General features: G+C 47.3%; 2 protein-coding genes across 2 annotated transcripts; both read left to right on the forward strand.

The window, feature by feature from the left end:
- The first annotated feature begins 1,359 nt into the window (after positions 1 to 1,359).
- On the forward strand, positions 1,360 to 6,757 carry LOC120706593 (MADS-box transcription factor 25-like). Its single transcript, XM_039991274.1, has 8 exons — positions 1,360 to 1,989; positions 2,478 to 2,559; positions 3,648 to 3,709; positions 3,903 to 4,002; positions 4,089 to 4,130; positions 4,599 to 4,682; positions 4,836 to 5,007; positions 6,471 to 6,757. The coding sequence occupies exons 1-7, from the start codon at positions 1,580 to 1,582 to the stop codon at positions 4,971 to 4,973; spliced, it is 918 nt and encodes a 305-aa protein (XP_039847208.1). The 5' UTR covers positions 1,360 to 1,579; the 3' UTR covers positions 4,974 to 5,007; positions 6,471 to 6,757.
- On the forward strand, positions 5,350 to 6,087 carry LOC120709735 (armadillo repeat-containing X-linked protein 2-like). The gene has a single exon (XM_039995395.1). The coding sequence runs from the start codon at positions 5,350 to 5,352 to the stop codon at positions 6,085 to 6,087; it is 738 nt and encodes a 245-aa protein (XP_039851329.1).
- Positions 6,758 to 15,937: the final 9,180 nt, after the last annotated feature.

The following is a 15,937-nucleotide window of genomic DNA, read 5'->3' on the forward strand; positions in this document are numbered from 1 at the left end:
TTACTCCATATCCCAAGCATATTATTTCTCAACTTAATTAGATGTTGGCTAACTACATTTTTTATCATCAAGCTTTGGCTATAGTTAAAACTTAAAAAAACTAGGTTTTCCTTATTACAATTATACTTCAGTTTAATTTCATCAGGCACCAACAAAAGAAAGTAACAGTATGATAAGGCAATATAGGAAACCTTGATGAATAGAACCTAATAATTATATATTTATATTAATAGTTGACTGGTTATTTGAGCTATTGCTGCCTCTGTACTGATTCAGTGGCGAATCTAGCATATTTGAAGTTAGGGTGATCCAACAATATAATTTTTTAATAAGAATTTTTATAATGACTGAAAAAACGAGAGTCGTCCATTTGATAGAATCGTACGGTGGTCAAGGTAGAAAGTACCTGAAAGTACCTAGAACAAAGTACTTCGCAGTACAAAACTGTGGGACTAAGTACCAAAAGAAGTGGGACCGAATACTAATTTAATTTAGTTTTTCATAAATCAACAGCCAAAAAATTCAAGGGAAAAGTACATGATAGTACCTCTGGTACTTTCCTATTATTGTAACAGAGCTCTTTTTTAATACCGCAAAAGCTTAATAAAGTATCTTTGAAATATCTTCAAATTTCAAATATCTTCAAATTTACCACTAAATATGAAATTTTCTTAAAAGGTTTATGATCTATAATACTTAAATTAAGATTATAAAATGATTGGAGGAGGCAAGCTACATCAGACCTAAATCACATGCCCCTACCATGCCTAATTGCCCATCAATATGGAAGGTACTAAATCAATACGAATTAGTTAGTTTGCTAGCAGCTAGTAACTTGCTGCATCTTGCAATTATAGTTCCAAATTGCAATGGTAATGTGCTGCCTACTATGGACGTGGTGAAGAAGATGGTTACTGTTGGCTGTTGCTGAAGCTAGAGCAGTACGTATGCGCGAGTAGATTTACCCTAATTCTTAGGGTGGACCGGGGCGAGCGCCTGCCCACCTTTTTGATCCGCCCATGGTACCGATGAATGGCAAACAATAGACGCTAACGTCAAGTTCATTGGTCGAGGTGGATCGTGCTTTTTATATGGAGAAAGTTGGCATCTTATACGCCAATTCTAACGCGGAAGATAATGACATGGAAAGGCTTACAATTTCTGAAATCTTTTTATCAGGATGATACAAGCTGAAGTTTCGAGATCGTATTGGTGTGGCCAAGCCAATTCCGAAACGAATGTAGTTCTCACTTGATTTTGACATAAAAGCATACTTAGAAAACTTAGCTTGCATGAATTTGCAAATTGCATCCAATCAGTAGTTGCTGAATTTCGATAGGAAGATTAGCTTAATGGGCGTCGTCCTTATCACATATTTCCTGAAAAAGACTAGTACTGCTTCACTATTTCTTTATTCATTGCCAGGGCTATACGCACACCTACCACTTATCTTCACAAACCGAAGAGATTAGCACACCTATATATACGTATATACGTCATCAATGTACTAAAGGAAGGATGCAAGCGAAGGAAAGTTAGATTTCTGACCAAGGAGTAGCTAGTAAACAATAATCACCTGATGCAGGCGGCCGTACAGCAACAACAGCTGGTCGAAATATTTTCTTTATTTCCAACTTGCTTCCTTATTAAACACCTACCTTTCGATAGCAGCATCATTTGGACCTCTCGGCAGGTATTGTTCGGGGGCCATCCTTTCTTTGCAGATCTCGTCGGCCGAGAGAGAGAGAGAGAGAGAGAGAGAGAGAGAGAGAGAGAGAGAGAGAGAGAGAGAGAGAGAGAGGTGAATATGGGGAGAGGGAAGATCGCGATCCAAAGGATCGACAACAGGACCAACCGGCAGGTGACCTTCTCCAAGCGGCGCAGCGGGCTCATGAAGAAGGCCCGGGAGCTCGCCATCCTCTGCGATGCGGATGTCGGGCTCGTCGTCTTCTCCTGCGCCGGCCGCCTCTACGAGTTCAGCAGTTCCAGGTATATATGGTGACACAGGCCTGCAGCTATGATCCACATACAAGCATATAGCTCATGCTCTTCTTGATGGAACCTTGTACTAATAGCATGGAACTGCAACTTCACTTAATTACTTTCTCTCTCTTGTTAGTTTCTCCCTAATCCTTCTGTGATTCTGTCGATTGAATCCCCCCCTGCAAGTTCCAGCTGTATCTCACATGTTATCATCACGAATATAACTATACAGTATATTGCAGTTAACAAGCTAGATATAAAATGATAAATTTGATGCCGTTGTTTGTATATAAAAAAATTGATTTTGATTATGAACCGATAACTGCGCTATACAGATGTAGTATTTCCATTGTGATGCCTATAGCTAGGCTTGATCCGTGAACCTAACAAATGAGGACGCCCATTATGTGTAGATTGTGTTACTTGAAATATGGATATAATTTTCCTCGCAAACAAAAGAAATATGGATATAATTTTATGCATCTTTTTATCAGCATGAAAACGGTAATTGAACGATACCAGGAGGCGAGAGAGGAGAATAATTGCCCGTTGCTAAATCCAATATCTGAGGCAAAGGTACGTATATTAATCTTATTTGTATGTTTTGTGGTGTAGGATGGGAATGAACTAGGGCGTGCTAGACAATATCTTGTCCTTACAAGGTTAGAACGAAAACTGTCAATCACGAATAATGATAAGCTGCAGTGAGAAAAAAAAATGGGCAAACGTGCCGTCCGTTTAAGTACATTAAAGAGCACGCCAAGTTTCCGTAAAAAATCGCTTATCGACCTGTGGAGTAGAAAAGATTCGGCCGCACTGCATATACCCTAAATGTGGTAGTTTGTCTCTGTCACCGGGACTTAACAATGTTCTGGTATTCACATTTTCTTTGAAAATATATACTGAATGATGATGCTGCGTGAACATTTCTTGCATTAACAGAAACTCATGTTTGGTTAGCTAAAAGATTGTGCTCCATCCGCTCACTTTCTTTTCCTCCACATATATAGTACGGCGCCACTCCCTCAGTGTCTGAGGGTGGTGCCATCTGCCAGCCACCACAGAAGGACCTCCTCAGCTCCTCCAGACTCCAACTAGTGTCCTCTTCGACCAAGGTGACGGGTCGTACCATGGAGGGGGTAATGGAGATGCATGTAGTATGTAGAAGGCCTTGGGAAGGTGGCAGATGATGAGGCATTAGGGAGGATATGGCACATCTTGTGGGTCTTGTGGCGTTGCATGCTTGCGGTTGACGGTTGAGAGTTCCAGATTCATGAGAGTGTCTGAATATATATGGCTAGACCGGCAGTTGGATTTAGACCAAAAAGTTGATCGTTTCATGAAGACATCAGTTGTACTCCGTACAGCATAAAAGTTCACTTCGTGCAGATCACGGATGCACTTTTTTTTTCTTGAGGATATGTGAAGTCACAGATCCAACCTCTAATTCTTCCACAACTGCATGAACGCCCATTTCAATGGAAATCAAACATGTCTAGACTCTTCTTCTTTCTTCTACTTATTACATACTAACTAATTTTAATCGCATATCCCATACCTTTGAAGCTACATATATAAGATGCGTGAACAGGAAGCATGGGATGATTCACCCTACAAATTTATTGTCTGACCCTTTTTTATTTTTTTTTATGCTTATTGGGCAGTTTTGGCAGATGGAGGTTGCAACTCTCAGGCAGCAAGTGCAGAACTTACAAAACAATAATCGGTAACGTACCATTTAATTATTGTTGTTGTTCGTATATGTAATCACTCCCTCTTCAGTGACAAACAATTGTCAGTTAGGATGCCCATATATATATGATCTCCTAAATATATGTGCGCGCGCGCGTAGAGACTAAGCACTATATTGTCTATTGTCAATTATGATGACACTGTCAAACTATGTTATATTCTGACAGTAAACTAATGGGAGAGGAACTCTCTGGGTTGACAATTAGAGACTTGCAGTTTCTCCAGAGCCAAATTGAAATGAGTTTGCAATCCGTCAGAAAGAAAAAGGTAACTCCTCTTAATATAATCTGTGGTACCATGAGTCCATATGACATCCATTTTACTAATAAAAGTGGATACGTTTTCTTTACCAGGAACAGCTTTTAGCGGAAGAGATCATGCAACTCAACAAAAAGGTTCAAACCATGTCCAACTATATAAACTGATATTGTTGATGTACAATACGATAGAGATAAATAAATTTGTACACAATATATATAAATCCATTCTACATGCACATGTAGCTATTCCGACGTGTGTACCCAACAAGGAGCATATGTACGTGGAACATGTGATCATACTACACTCTATGATGACATATACATGGGGTATCTGACTATATACACACAGCATATGGATATACTCATTTTTATATACTAGTACTAAGGTATAATCATAACATATTTAAAAAATAGGGATGCTTTTGGAATTTTTTGTATGTATCCTTTTGAAGTATCTGAGAATTAGTATAGAAACATACTCAAAGTGATAAATAAGTATATAGACATACACACTGATGATGAGAGTAACTAAATACGAGTGTAGATAAAACTCATCCATAATTATAATTATAGTATGTGGTTCCTCAATTTCTATCCATGCAGGGTATCGTCCTTCAAAAGGAGAACGTTGAACTTACAAAGGAGGTCAGCATTGCTCATCAGCACAAAATAGAGTTACAGAAGAAGGTATACATGAAATATCATACAAGTATAATACTCATTAATCGAGTACTTCTACACAAGTTATATGTAATAATATAAGCACATTTAGCTGCTCTTTATATTGCATATATCATTTCTATCATGCATAATCACTCCACAATATGTTACCCTCATCAGCTTAGTGGCGAAAGCACATCAGGTGACGGTGATCAAGCAAGCGGAAGCTCTAATAAAGTTCCTGGTAGATCAACTGCACATGATGCATCTGAACATGTTAACCTTGCTTTGAGCATAGAAAGAGATGCAGATGAATGAGAACTATGCACAAAGTCAACCACTGCAAAGGGAGGTAAGTATTATTGTTATAAATAGAATAGTATGTCAAGAGTGCACCCCAGGTCCCCGAATTTGTAGCGAAGTTCCGCTTAGGTCCCCAAACTCTCAAATCATCCATCTGGGTCCCTAAAGTACATTAAGTGTTTCACGGGGGTCCCAAATGCACCACGCGTGCATCTGAAGCCGACGTGGCATGCCACGTGGCGCCACTGTGGCGAATATTTGCAAAAAAGACCCTAAATTTCTTTATCTTTTCATATTTGGTCCTTTCTCCCTCTCTCTCTCTCCCTCACCAGTCTCTCTCTCTCTCTCTCCGCATCCTCCCGGCACCACCATCCCCTCCGGCCGCCACGCCATGGTAGAGCAGCTGGGGTGCGTGGACGCCATGGCGCGCCACCCTCCTCCGCACCGCCCGCCCGCTGCATCTGCGGCCGTGCACGCTCGCCATGCCCGCCCGCCACAGCCGCGGCCCTGCTACGAGAGGGGAAAGGGGAGAAGGGAGGCGCCGCCGCCGCACGTGGTCCCGTGTGTCGCCGTGGCAGGGAAGGGGGCGATGAGGGCTGAGCGCCGCCGTCCGCCGGCCGCACCGAGAAGGGCCGAGCTCAAGGCAGCCGGAGGTATGGAGGGAGGGAGACAGCACCGGGCAGCGCACCGTGCCCGCAGAGCTCTGCCCGCCACGCCCACGATGCGCACCGCCACCACTGCGGCCCGCCGCGCGTCTGCCATGGCAGCCGCACGCGCCCATTGCATCCGCGGCCCTGCGCGCTCCGATGTGCCCGCAGCAGCTATGCCCCGCGCCCTGACGTGCCACGGCGAGAGGGGAAAGGAGCGGGGGAAGGGAGGCGCCGGAGGCAGGCCGCGGCACCAAGTGCGGAGCCGGGGCACCGTGGCAAGGGCGGAGGCAGAGCACGGTGGAGGGGTACAGAGCGTCGTCGCCGTCGCTCTGCCCTCCCCCGCTCTCACCCTCCGCCGCTTGCGCCCGGATGCCGCGGAGGAGGAGGACGGCCAACGCGAGAGGGCCGCCGGGGAGGATGAGCGCGGGGAGGAGACCTGCCGCCGGGGAGGTGGCCGGTCGGCGCGGGAGAGCCGCTGAGGTCGAGAGCGGCGTGGGGGAGAGAGAGAGCGGCGTGACGGCGGCCAGCTCCGGTGGATGAGATGGTGAGAGATGGGAGAGAGAGAGAGGTGAAGATATGGAGAAAGGACAAAATATGAGAAGATAAATAAATTTAGGGTGTTTTTTGCAAATATTCACCACCGTGGCATCACATGGCATGCCACGTCAGCTTCGGATGCACACGTGGCGGGTTTGGGACCCCTCGTGAAACACTTAATGTACTTTAGGGACCCAGATGGACGATTTGAGATTTTGGGGACCTAAGCGGAACTTCGCTACAAGTTCGGGAACCTGGGGTGCAATTTACTCAAAAAAATTAAATAGCGTGATCAAGATTTAATTGATTAATTCACTTGGAACAGATGTCATGAGTAATATAATAAGGAGCCATTCCAGATGACAAAGCTTGATCTTCACTGGAGCTTTTGTGTGAGAAACTTCAATACCTATATTTTATACTACTTTGGCTTACTAGGTTTATTAAGTAAAACAAAACAGTACTATGGACCACTTTATTAGGTACTATCAGTGGAATTTTTTTGTTTAACACTTGGATTACAAGAAAGGGGTAGAGGGTCACATTATCTGTAGTATTAAATATCCAACTCAGGGTGGATGGGTTTAAGTCGTATATATCCTCCTTGATTCACTATAGTTGTTTCCCTATGTTACTATGCTTTACATTCGTTATGTTTCGGGAGCCTGATAACAATTGTGGCTTATACATTTGACCTAGGCATGTACATGTATGATAATTTCACAGTCGTGTTCTCTTCTGGTGGAGCATCCAATCTTTTGTTGGAAATCAATTTACAAACTAAAGATCTGCTGGATTGACCAGTGTTAAGAGCATAATCTCCCGCAACTCTTAATTATCACGAACTATGAAGCTTGGGTTGTCTAGAGCCAAACTATAAAAATATGAGCGCCATTTCATTTTCTCTTATTGACACCCGCCCCCGCACTCAGCCCCTGCTTTCGGCAACTTTTAGGGGTGGATGCCACACCCACCCCTGCTTTCCACAACTATAAATAGCTGTTTGCAGGGGGGCAGCCCCCTCACCCAACTCTGGAAACCGATTTGCAGGGGCGGGTAGGAGAGTGACCCGCCCCTGCAAATGCATTTCCAACCCGCCAAAAAATTCACCGATTTGAATTTAAACTATTCGAATATGATTCCCGCTATTTTTAAAATTTAGATTCCCGCAACTTTGCTCTATCAAGCTAGTTCGCGATCGACATGGAAGATATTTCATAAATATAAATAATTATGCGTGCAAAATTAAATCATGTGAAAATAAAAGACTCGCATATATCATTACAAAGTATAATTAATATAGTACATCATTAAAGTTGAAACTCGAATGCATATTTTTTCCTGTTTACCAACACTACTAGAGGAGGCACGATGCTTCTTGTTGTCCCACTCATGAAGACCAAAATATTTAGGCTCCATTGCTAATTCGTGGTTTTTATTAAAAAAATATGCCCCTTGGGTCGATCACTTCGTGCACGATGAAACCACATAAATCGACGATTACTTCTAGAAGTTCTCTCTCATGGAGTGGCCCTTTGTTTCTTGGTGGATTGTCCTGCAATCAATGAGCACTACTACAAAAAATCTTAATCGAGGCGGTCAAAAATAATTTTCCGAGGCGGGCAGGCCCAACCGCCTTGGACACGTCGTCACGGTTAATCGTGGCTTAACCGAGGCGGTTTCTGTGCCCGCCTCAGTTTCTGTGCCCGCCTCTATAAATCGAATAAAAAACAAAAAAAACATGGATAAGCCCGGCGAGCCCATCCACGGGCCCGTCAAGCCCATCCACATGCCGCCGCGGCCGTAGCTTGCCGGATCCATGAGGAGGCCGCCACTTCCACCGGGGGAGGCCGGATTCAGCCCCTGCTCGCCGGATCTAGCCCCTTGAAGCGTCCCCTCATAAGAGAACACTTAAATGTGATACAAATATCAGTCCCAGGAGGCTGATAACACATTTATTACAACAGATGGTACACCACCATACAACTCTACGCGGTAATGGGCTGTGAAGCGCCACTATCGCGAGGATAACAACTAAAACCCACACAACGATATTAACTACGAAGAGGTCATCAGAGTCTTGCACCATACGGAGCTTCCTGCGGGTGACCCTATCTACAGGCAAGGTTGGGTGCAGGACGGAATCCCTACTCAACGTCTTCGGGAACGAAGTCTGGATCTTCCTCTGTAAAAATTAAGAATGGGGTGAGTACAAACATACTCAGCAAGTCCAACCACACCCACGGAGGGGGTATAAACAGAATTCAATGCACAGGGTAAATCAAGGATAAGGCTAGGGTTTAATTTGTGGAAAGCTAATTTTTATGCATGGGTTTATTTGAACGAAAGGGGTTTTCAAAAGCCATTATCTTGCACTGAGTACACATAGGGTTGATCCACACAGGATCCAAGTTTTAAATTGCTACCAGACTCCTCATCCGCCGTAGCACACGGCACAACTACCGGACACTTTTCCAAAACAACTCACGCCAACCCATCCATTTCCAGGAGAAACACTAGTTGTGTGACTAAACCGTAACTCGCCCAGTACCGTGGACACGGCTATTCGAATAGATTTTAACTCTGCAGAGGTGTGCAACTTTACCCACAAGCGGGGTACCATAGCACGATCACCTTAGTGTCGGTGCAGATCCCAACAAAGCCATTACCCACCTTAGCTAGACCTGACTAGCCACCACGGGATCCACCAAGGGGTCGTCGACCTATCACCAAGGTTTAACCGGGGCATAAGTCACACAAAGCTTATCCCTTCTCCTTGATCACCCGTTGCTCTCAGCTCTCCTGATGGCTATCAGACTAACTAGTGGGGTTTATGCTAAGCCATTGCCTATACAACGGTCGAGTGGTTTGCACGATAATGGAGCTAGGCATGATGACACAACAACTCGGTCCTTAATTGTGACAAGATGGATATCTCCCTTCCTTGCTCAATCACACAGGTACGAGCACACCATTTGGCAATTCACACAGAAGTGTCATCCATCCCATCTAAACTCATCTTTCGAAAATTCCACATTCTCCCTGTCCACACACACTCACACATTTTCTTTTTTATAAAACAAGTTGTACCGTGTTTAAGGTTCTAAGCATTCTAGCAGCGATTAACGTCCAAATAAGTCACATTCAGACATTAATCTAGGTGGTCAAGGAATGGTTATAACAAATCAAGGGGTGGGTATCCAACCATGTTTTCAGCAGGTAAAATATATGCAGTTTTGTAAAACAGGCCAATAGGTTGTGTTTATAAAACTGGGACAAAATATGCATCAAATGATGAGATTGAACTTGCCGTTCTCAAAGCCTTCCGGGAAGTCCTGATCGAGGTACGGCCCTTCGGGTTCGGGGTCGTGGAACTGGTCCTCATTCACTTGCTCGCAGTATTGCTCGTCGACGGGTTCTCCCTCGTTCACACCGTGATCTACGACGCACACAAGCAAGCACACAATCAAGAAAAAGAAATAAAGGTTTTATCGCTGAGCTCGAATCGGAAACAATTAAGATATGGGAATAGGAGTAATATTTTTCGGTGGCTTTCTAATGGCATGGCCAAAATTGTATTATAAATGGTGTGGTAAAGTCAGGTCAATCGGGGAATGTTTGGCGCATGAAATGATAGGTTAAAGGAGTGGTTAGGGTTAAACCGGGGTTCAGGGGCCTCTTTGTAATTATTTTTGAGAGGGCAGGGGCTTGATTGGAATTTTAGAAAATAACTGAGTTATTTTGAAAAAGGTCAGGGGTTATTTAGAATTAAGTTTATATGGTGGAAGGGTTTGTTTTGGAATATAATAAAAGGGAGGGTTTATTTTGCAAAAAGGCTAGAGAGTGGAAGGACTCTTAATTAAAATAGGGAAAAGGTAGGCGGTTTTGGGCATATTTGCACTTCTTCCTCCTCTACCCCGCGACCAAAACAGGGGAGGGGGTGAGGGCGGCGCCGGCGGCCCTGGGGGTTCGGCGGCGGCTGTGGGGAGGGGAAAAAGAGAGAGGGGGCCACGGGGAACCTATTCCCCACCTCGATTTGGGCCGGGGTGCAGCGAGGAGGTCGGCCTACGGCGGCGGGCGGCGAGCAGCAGAGGCGACCATGGCGGCGGTGCTGCGGGCTAGGAAGGAGGGCACGCGGTGGCGGAGGTGGTCGTGGGGGTGGAGGGCTGCGAGGAGCGCCTATTTATCGGCGGAATAAGGCGGTGGAGGGAGGGTCGCGGTGGCAGCCGGCCGGCGGGCATCCCGCGGCCATTAATGGCGCTCGGGCGTCGTGGAGCGGCGCGGCGCACGATTCGCGGCGGCGACGCGACGACTCGGCAGAGCAGGGCGCGCAGGGGGGGATGAGCACGTGTAGTGGCCCCGGGCGCTGTGCTTGTCACCGAGCGGGCTCGAGCGGCGAGGCGGCGGCACTGTTGCTTTGCAGTGCGGCTCGGCGGCGCGAGCGGCGAGGCGGCCAGGCAAGGCACGGGAAGGCGGTGGTGGTGCGGCGAGCCTCGGGGTCACGTGGAACGCGTGCCGCGCACAGGGCGCGCGCGCGGCGCGTGGGCAGGTGACCGGGCGGCGCGGCGAGCGGCGCGGCTACGTGATGCGCATGGGCAGGGGCGCGTGTCGAGGCGGCAAGGGAGCTCGGCGTGCGTGGCGGGGATGGGGCAGGCGAGCAGGGTGCTGGGGAGGGGAGGCCGGCGTCGTGCTCTGTGCGGCACCATGCTGTGCGCGCGGGGAAAAAGGAAGGAGGAGAAGGGAGAAGGAGGGAGAAAAGAAAAGGAAAAAGAAAAAGAAAAGAGGAGGGAAAAAGAGAAAGAGGGAGGGTGATCGCGCCGGCGCCGATCGTGGCGACGACCGCGATTGGACGAGCACGCGCGCCGGTCGGGCATGACGCGCGGAACGAGGAAGAATAGGGAGACGGGACGGCGATTGAAATCGGGTGTCGGGATGGCGAAAATTTCTGGGAAGGGATTAGGGGTTTAGGGATGATCGAGCTCAACGATGAAAAAGTTTTGAAAATTATTTTTAGCGCGTGTTTTATTTTGGTAGATTTTTCGGGATGTCACACCCCTGCTCCCCGGATCTGGTCTACATGGCACCGGATCCAGCCCATGGAGGAAGAGGGCGCGCCGGGCCGCCGCCGTAGAGGGTAGGGAGGGGCGCCGCCGTGGAGGTTGGGGAGCAGGGCCGCCACGACCGTAGGGCCTAGAGAGGGGCGCCGCCGGGGAGGTTGGGGAGGAGGGCCGCCGCCGTCGTAGAGGCTGGGAAGGGACGCCGCCGTCGGAGTCGGGTAGTGGAGGGGCGCCGTCGGTGAAGGGCTTGGGGGAGAGGTGCCGTAGCACGCGGGAACGCTAAGGCCGCGCGCCGGAGCAAGCCGAGCGTCGTCCGCCTACCCGCCGAGGCCGCCACAACCGCGCGCCCGTCGAGACCGCCGCTGCCGCGCGCCGCTCGCCTGCCGGGGCCGCACGCCGAGCGCCGCCTGCAGAGATGTGGAGATAGAGAGATAGAGGGAGAGATGCACCTGGAATATGGGAGAGGGAGGAGGGAGTGTTAGGATTTTCTTATTTATATATTCCTTCTCCGCAAATGGGCTCAAATGGGTCTTCTTTGGGCTTTGTCTATTAACTGAGGCGGACCTTTATAAGTGGTCCACCTCTGAAAATAGGACTATTAACTGAGGCGGTTATTTTAATGTTGACCACCTCGGTTAATATGTTTTACGAGACGGTTTTTCTAACCACCTCGGTTAAAAAGAAATGACCGCCTCGGTTAATCAACACCATTAACCGAGGCGGTTATAGTTCTTGCCCACCTCAAAGGTGTTTTAGAAAGGTCGCGGTAAATCATGTTTTGTAGTAGTGGAGAATTCATGAAGAAAGTAAGCAAGTGTTAGATATACACAAAAATAATGTAACACATGTACATCTATCCCTAATAAAGAGTAGTCCCATATGCGTTCAGGATTAGTTGTGTATCTTCCTTGCACCCTAAGATGCTCGCACATGTAATGTCTACAGTACACAGAAGAAACGGGTTGTTTGTGGCACGAGAAGTTTGTGCATAGAGTCATTTCTTTTTTTTTTGTTCCCGAGATGAGCACCTCCTAATTTAATATAGTGTTGGTAACCCCTGTTTAAAAAAGAAAGAGGTGAGTAGTTAGTTTATAAATGCATAACTTTTATGGAACAATTTGTATGATGTACATATCGAGGATAATAATTTCACTAACATTCTAAGCATGCATAAGAAATCCTTGTAATTGCTCTTTGGCAAATCCAAGGAGTCCAATACGAGGACTCTTCCAATCTTCGGTTGTAGTAGAAAAGCAATGTAGTGATTTCTGCACAAATATTATATAGATTTTTTTGCTATGGATTGAAGAAAGTGTATATTGTAATAAATGATTGAAATTAGACGTACTTGACGTTGTATGGACTAAAAATGCAATCGGCCACATCGTCCTATTCTCGCATCATCTTTGCTATGTAGGTCGCAACTGTCTTCATGGCCTCTCTAACCTGGTTTTTTTCGTTCCTCAGCAATCTCCTCGGGCGATTGGCACTCCTTGAATGCATCATGGTTGTTTTCCACGTATTTGGTCCGTTGTGGCTGGCCTCGTAAATAGCTAGAGGATCAAGATACTTGTCCCTTTTACCTACAACATATGCATCACTTGTTTGCTTTATGCAGAATGCAATGTATGACAACTAATTAGATATGTGTATATATAGTCATTAAAGCCATAGCATAAAAGAAATTAATTATCATTGAGGCACTTACATGCACCAAAGTCTAACTATTTAGATGTCAAGTTCCCCGAGGTGAAACATATTCTGGATATCTCCAAAATCGAATAAGACATCAATGATGCCAACACCTAGAGTCCAAATACATGTGTATAGTGCATATGGTACAGATCGGAGCCCAAGTCTACATGCCCTACCAATTTTACACAATCTGCATTTCCCTTGAAACATACTTGATTGTCCAGTCGGGTAGAAATGGTTTTCCGGTTTTCAGTACTGAAACATCTTAGGAAAATATTCTCGACCCCAACTACCAGTTTGAAGTTCATGTCAGTGCGGGGCTAGAAAAATTCTGATCTTCATGTCCTTTGACTCATCCTTTGACTTCGCCTCTGAATTGTCCTTTGATTGAGCCTTTGACTCAGCCTGCTTCATGTTTGTGGCGTACGATATATCTGCAATCTCTTTCCCGTCCTTTAGGTCCTCGTAAGCACGTATCACTCGCAGCACCACCTGCGGCGGCTGTTGTTTTTGTCCTGTTGGCGAAGCCTTTGGCAGGGCCTGCGCAGTATGCTCTCTTGATCGAGCAACTGAAACCAGTGGTGATCTCGGGCAATGGTGGCACCACATCATGGATAAGCACTCCCACACCCTCCACCAATCGCGTGCCACAGCGGCCTTTACACAACCCGCATGTTCCTTCTCTCCCCCACAGCCCTCCCTTCTCTTCCTCGTCACCCTCACTCGCCGCCCTTCCCTTTCTCTTCCTCGTCTTCCTCCCCCGCCACCCCTCACCTTCTCTTCCTTCCCCACCGGCCTTCCCTCCCCCACCTGGCGACGCGAGGAGGGCTGCACCGGCGCGGATCAAACTGCTCCTCCCTTTTCGCCACCTCCCTTTCTCTCTCCCGCCGGAGCCAAGGCAGCGCGAGGGGAACTACGGCGGCCTAGTGCAGCGGCAGGAGGCGGCGGCGAGTGCGTCTGGCAGCACAGCGCATTTGTGGAGAACAACGACGGCCCAATCCCGCCACTGGAGGCAGCAACGAGCGCGCAGGCGGGCAGATCTGGTGGCGTGGCGCATTCACAAGGAGTGGCGGTGATGTGGCGCGTTCGCGGGGAGACACGGCGGCGGCAGTGTGTTCACAGACGGCTGCGGCGGCTGCCAGCGTGAAGGAGCGGCTGCAGCCAGCTGCTAGTGAGTGTTTATTTTTTATTTGATGTGTACCCGACCCTAAAAATAGGTTTTCAGGGACAAGTGAGGGCGGGCACGTTTCTCACCCTTGCAAATAGCATTTGTAGCTCTGAAAAGTAGGGACGGTTACCGCATCCGCCCCTACAAATATATTTTTACCCGCCCCTAAAACCTGGTTTTGCGGAAGTGCATTGAGGTATCCCTCGTACCACTGATAATGAAGGTGCAAATGTTGCATTGACAATAGCCTCCGACACTTACGCGGTGAAGTGCAGTTTATACCGATAACACCGGCCAAACCTGATTCTTCAATGGAGAGGCGCCGTACCATCTCACCGTACCACGATACCACACACAATCTCTAGCTTTTGCTCCTGTCGACGTTGCCATTACTGCAACAAGGAAACCAACCAACAGTCCACGGCGATCTCTTGGTCACCTTCAATCTGTTTTGTGCAACGAACAGGGTTCCTCTTACCTTGTGGCTCACATGTGGTAGCTCACTAGCTCGATTAGACAGAAAGCCACGCGCCTGGGCCGCTGCTTTTTCCACCGGCCGGAACGAAATATCTGCCCGAATCCGCGGTGATTCGCTGTGTCCTGCGAGAGTAAATCGAGGATAGATCAAGCACGTCAAGAAAGCTACGTGTGCCGCTGCTTTTTGACGCTTGTGCGAGATCAGAAAGCAGGTCGATCCAGTACAGTTTCCGGTCGAATCAACCGTGGTTAGTTAGGTTAATTAGTCGCAGATGCGTGTGGCTGGAATTGAAAAACGTTTAAGCAAAGGCGTGAGTATTACAGCCACAATCGAAACGCCAATTGCTTAATCAAAAAGGTGGCTTGCGTAGGCATGCAACCAGCCTATTCCCATGCTACTAATTAACTAGCTGCTTTTTACTGCTGGCAGCAAGTGGGGGTAATAAAGCAGAAGATATTTCCCTGTTCAATTCCTTGTTAGATTTTCTTTTGGGTTTGGATACTGTCTGATATAGCTGGGTGGGGTATACATCTATGTTTTGACACAGAATCGCGCCAACACACTCGAATGCGCTAGAACGCGCGGGAGATCGTCAAAACGATTTGAACCAGCGATGCCCTGGCGGACCGGTCTGACCAGTTCCGTAGACCGTTCTGACCGGTGTGGAGCAGAGAACCGCGAAGACCTAGAAACGCGAGCTCGGGAGGGACCCCGTCGGAGCTTGCGCGGCTAGGGTTGCTCTGAGGTCGGCAGGCCACTCAGAACGTCTTCAAACGCCGTCGAGACGAAGGAAGAAAGCAATCTAGGGTTGGAAAAGGCTAGGGTTTGAGAGACGAAAAGTAATGCGATATTTTGATTTGATTCGACTGGGAATACCTCAATCGGCCTTAGCCTTTATATTTATAGGCCGGGGAAGTCGTACCCCTCTCCAAGTCGGTTTATGCAAGAATTCCCAAAATAAAACGAAGCCTACTCGGATTACAACTGGACAGACCGGTCTGACCGGTCGGCCCAACCGGTTAGACCGGTCAGCCTCTGAACTGCCAGAATTGGCTATCAACATATGCCCCCCAGCTTTTTGGTGAGTTTCACATGCCAAAAAACAAGAACTATCCTGATGTACATGTTTTACACAGAGCATACAAGTCTAAAAAATAAAACTAAGGGCGATATCCAATACCGGCCATCTTCGTCCTCATGCACTTTGCCATACGCTAGGATAGAACTTCTTCAAGTACCTCCCATTGATAGCCCTTGGTAGACGCTCACCTTGCACCGTCTCCACCATATAAGAATTACCGGAGATAACTTTGATAATCTTGTATGGACCCTCCCAACTTGGCGACCATTTGCCAAACTTGATGCTTTTCATCCCAAGAGGCAAAATTGTCTTC

The sequence above is a fragment of the Panicum virgatum genome, chromosome 5K (assembly GCF_016808335.1).
Source record: "Panicum virgatum strain AP13 chromosome 5K, P.virgatum_v5, whole genome shotgun sequence".
Classification (NCBI taxonomy): Eukaryota; Viridiplantae; Streptophyta; class Magnoliopsida; order Poales; family Poaceae; genus Panicum; species Panicum virgatum.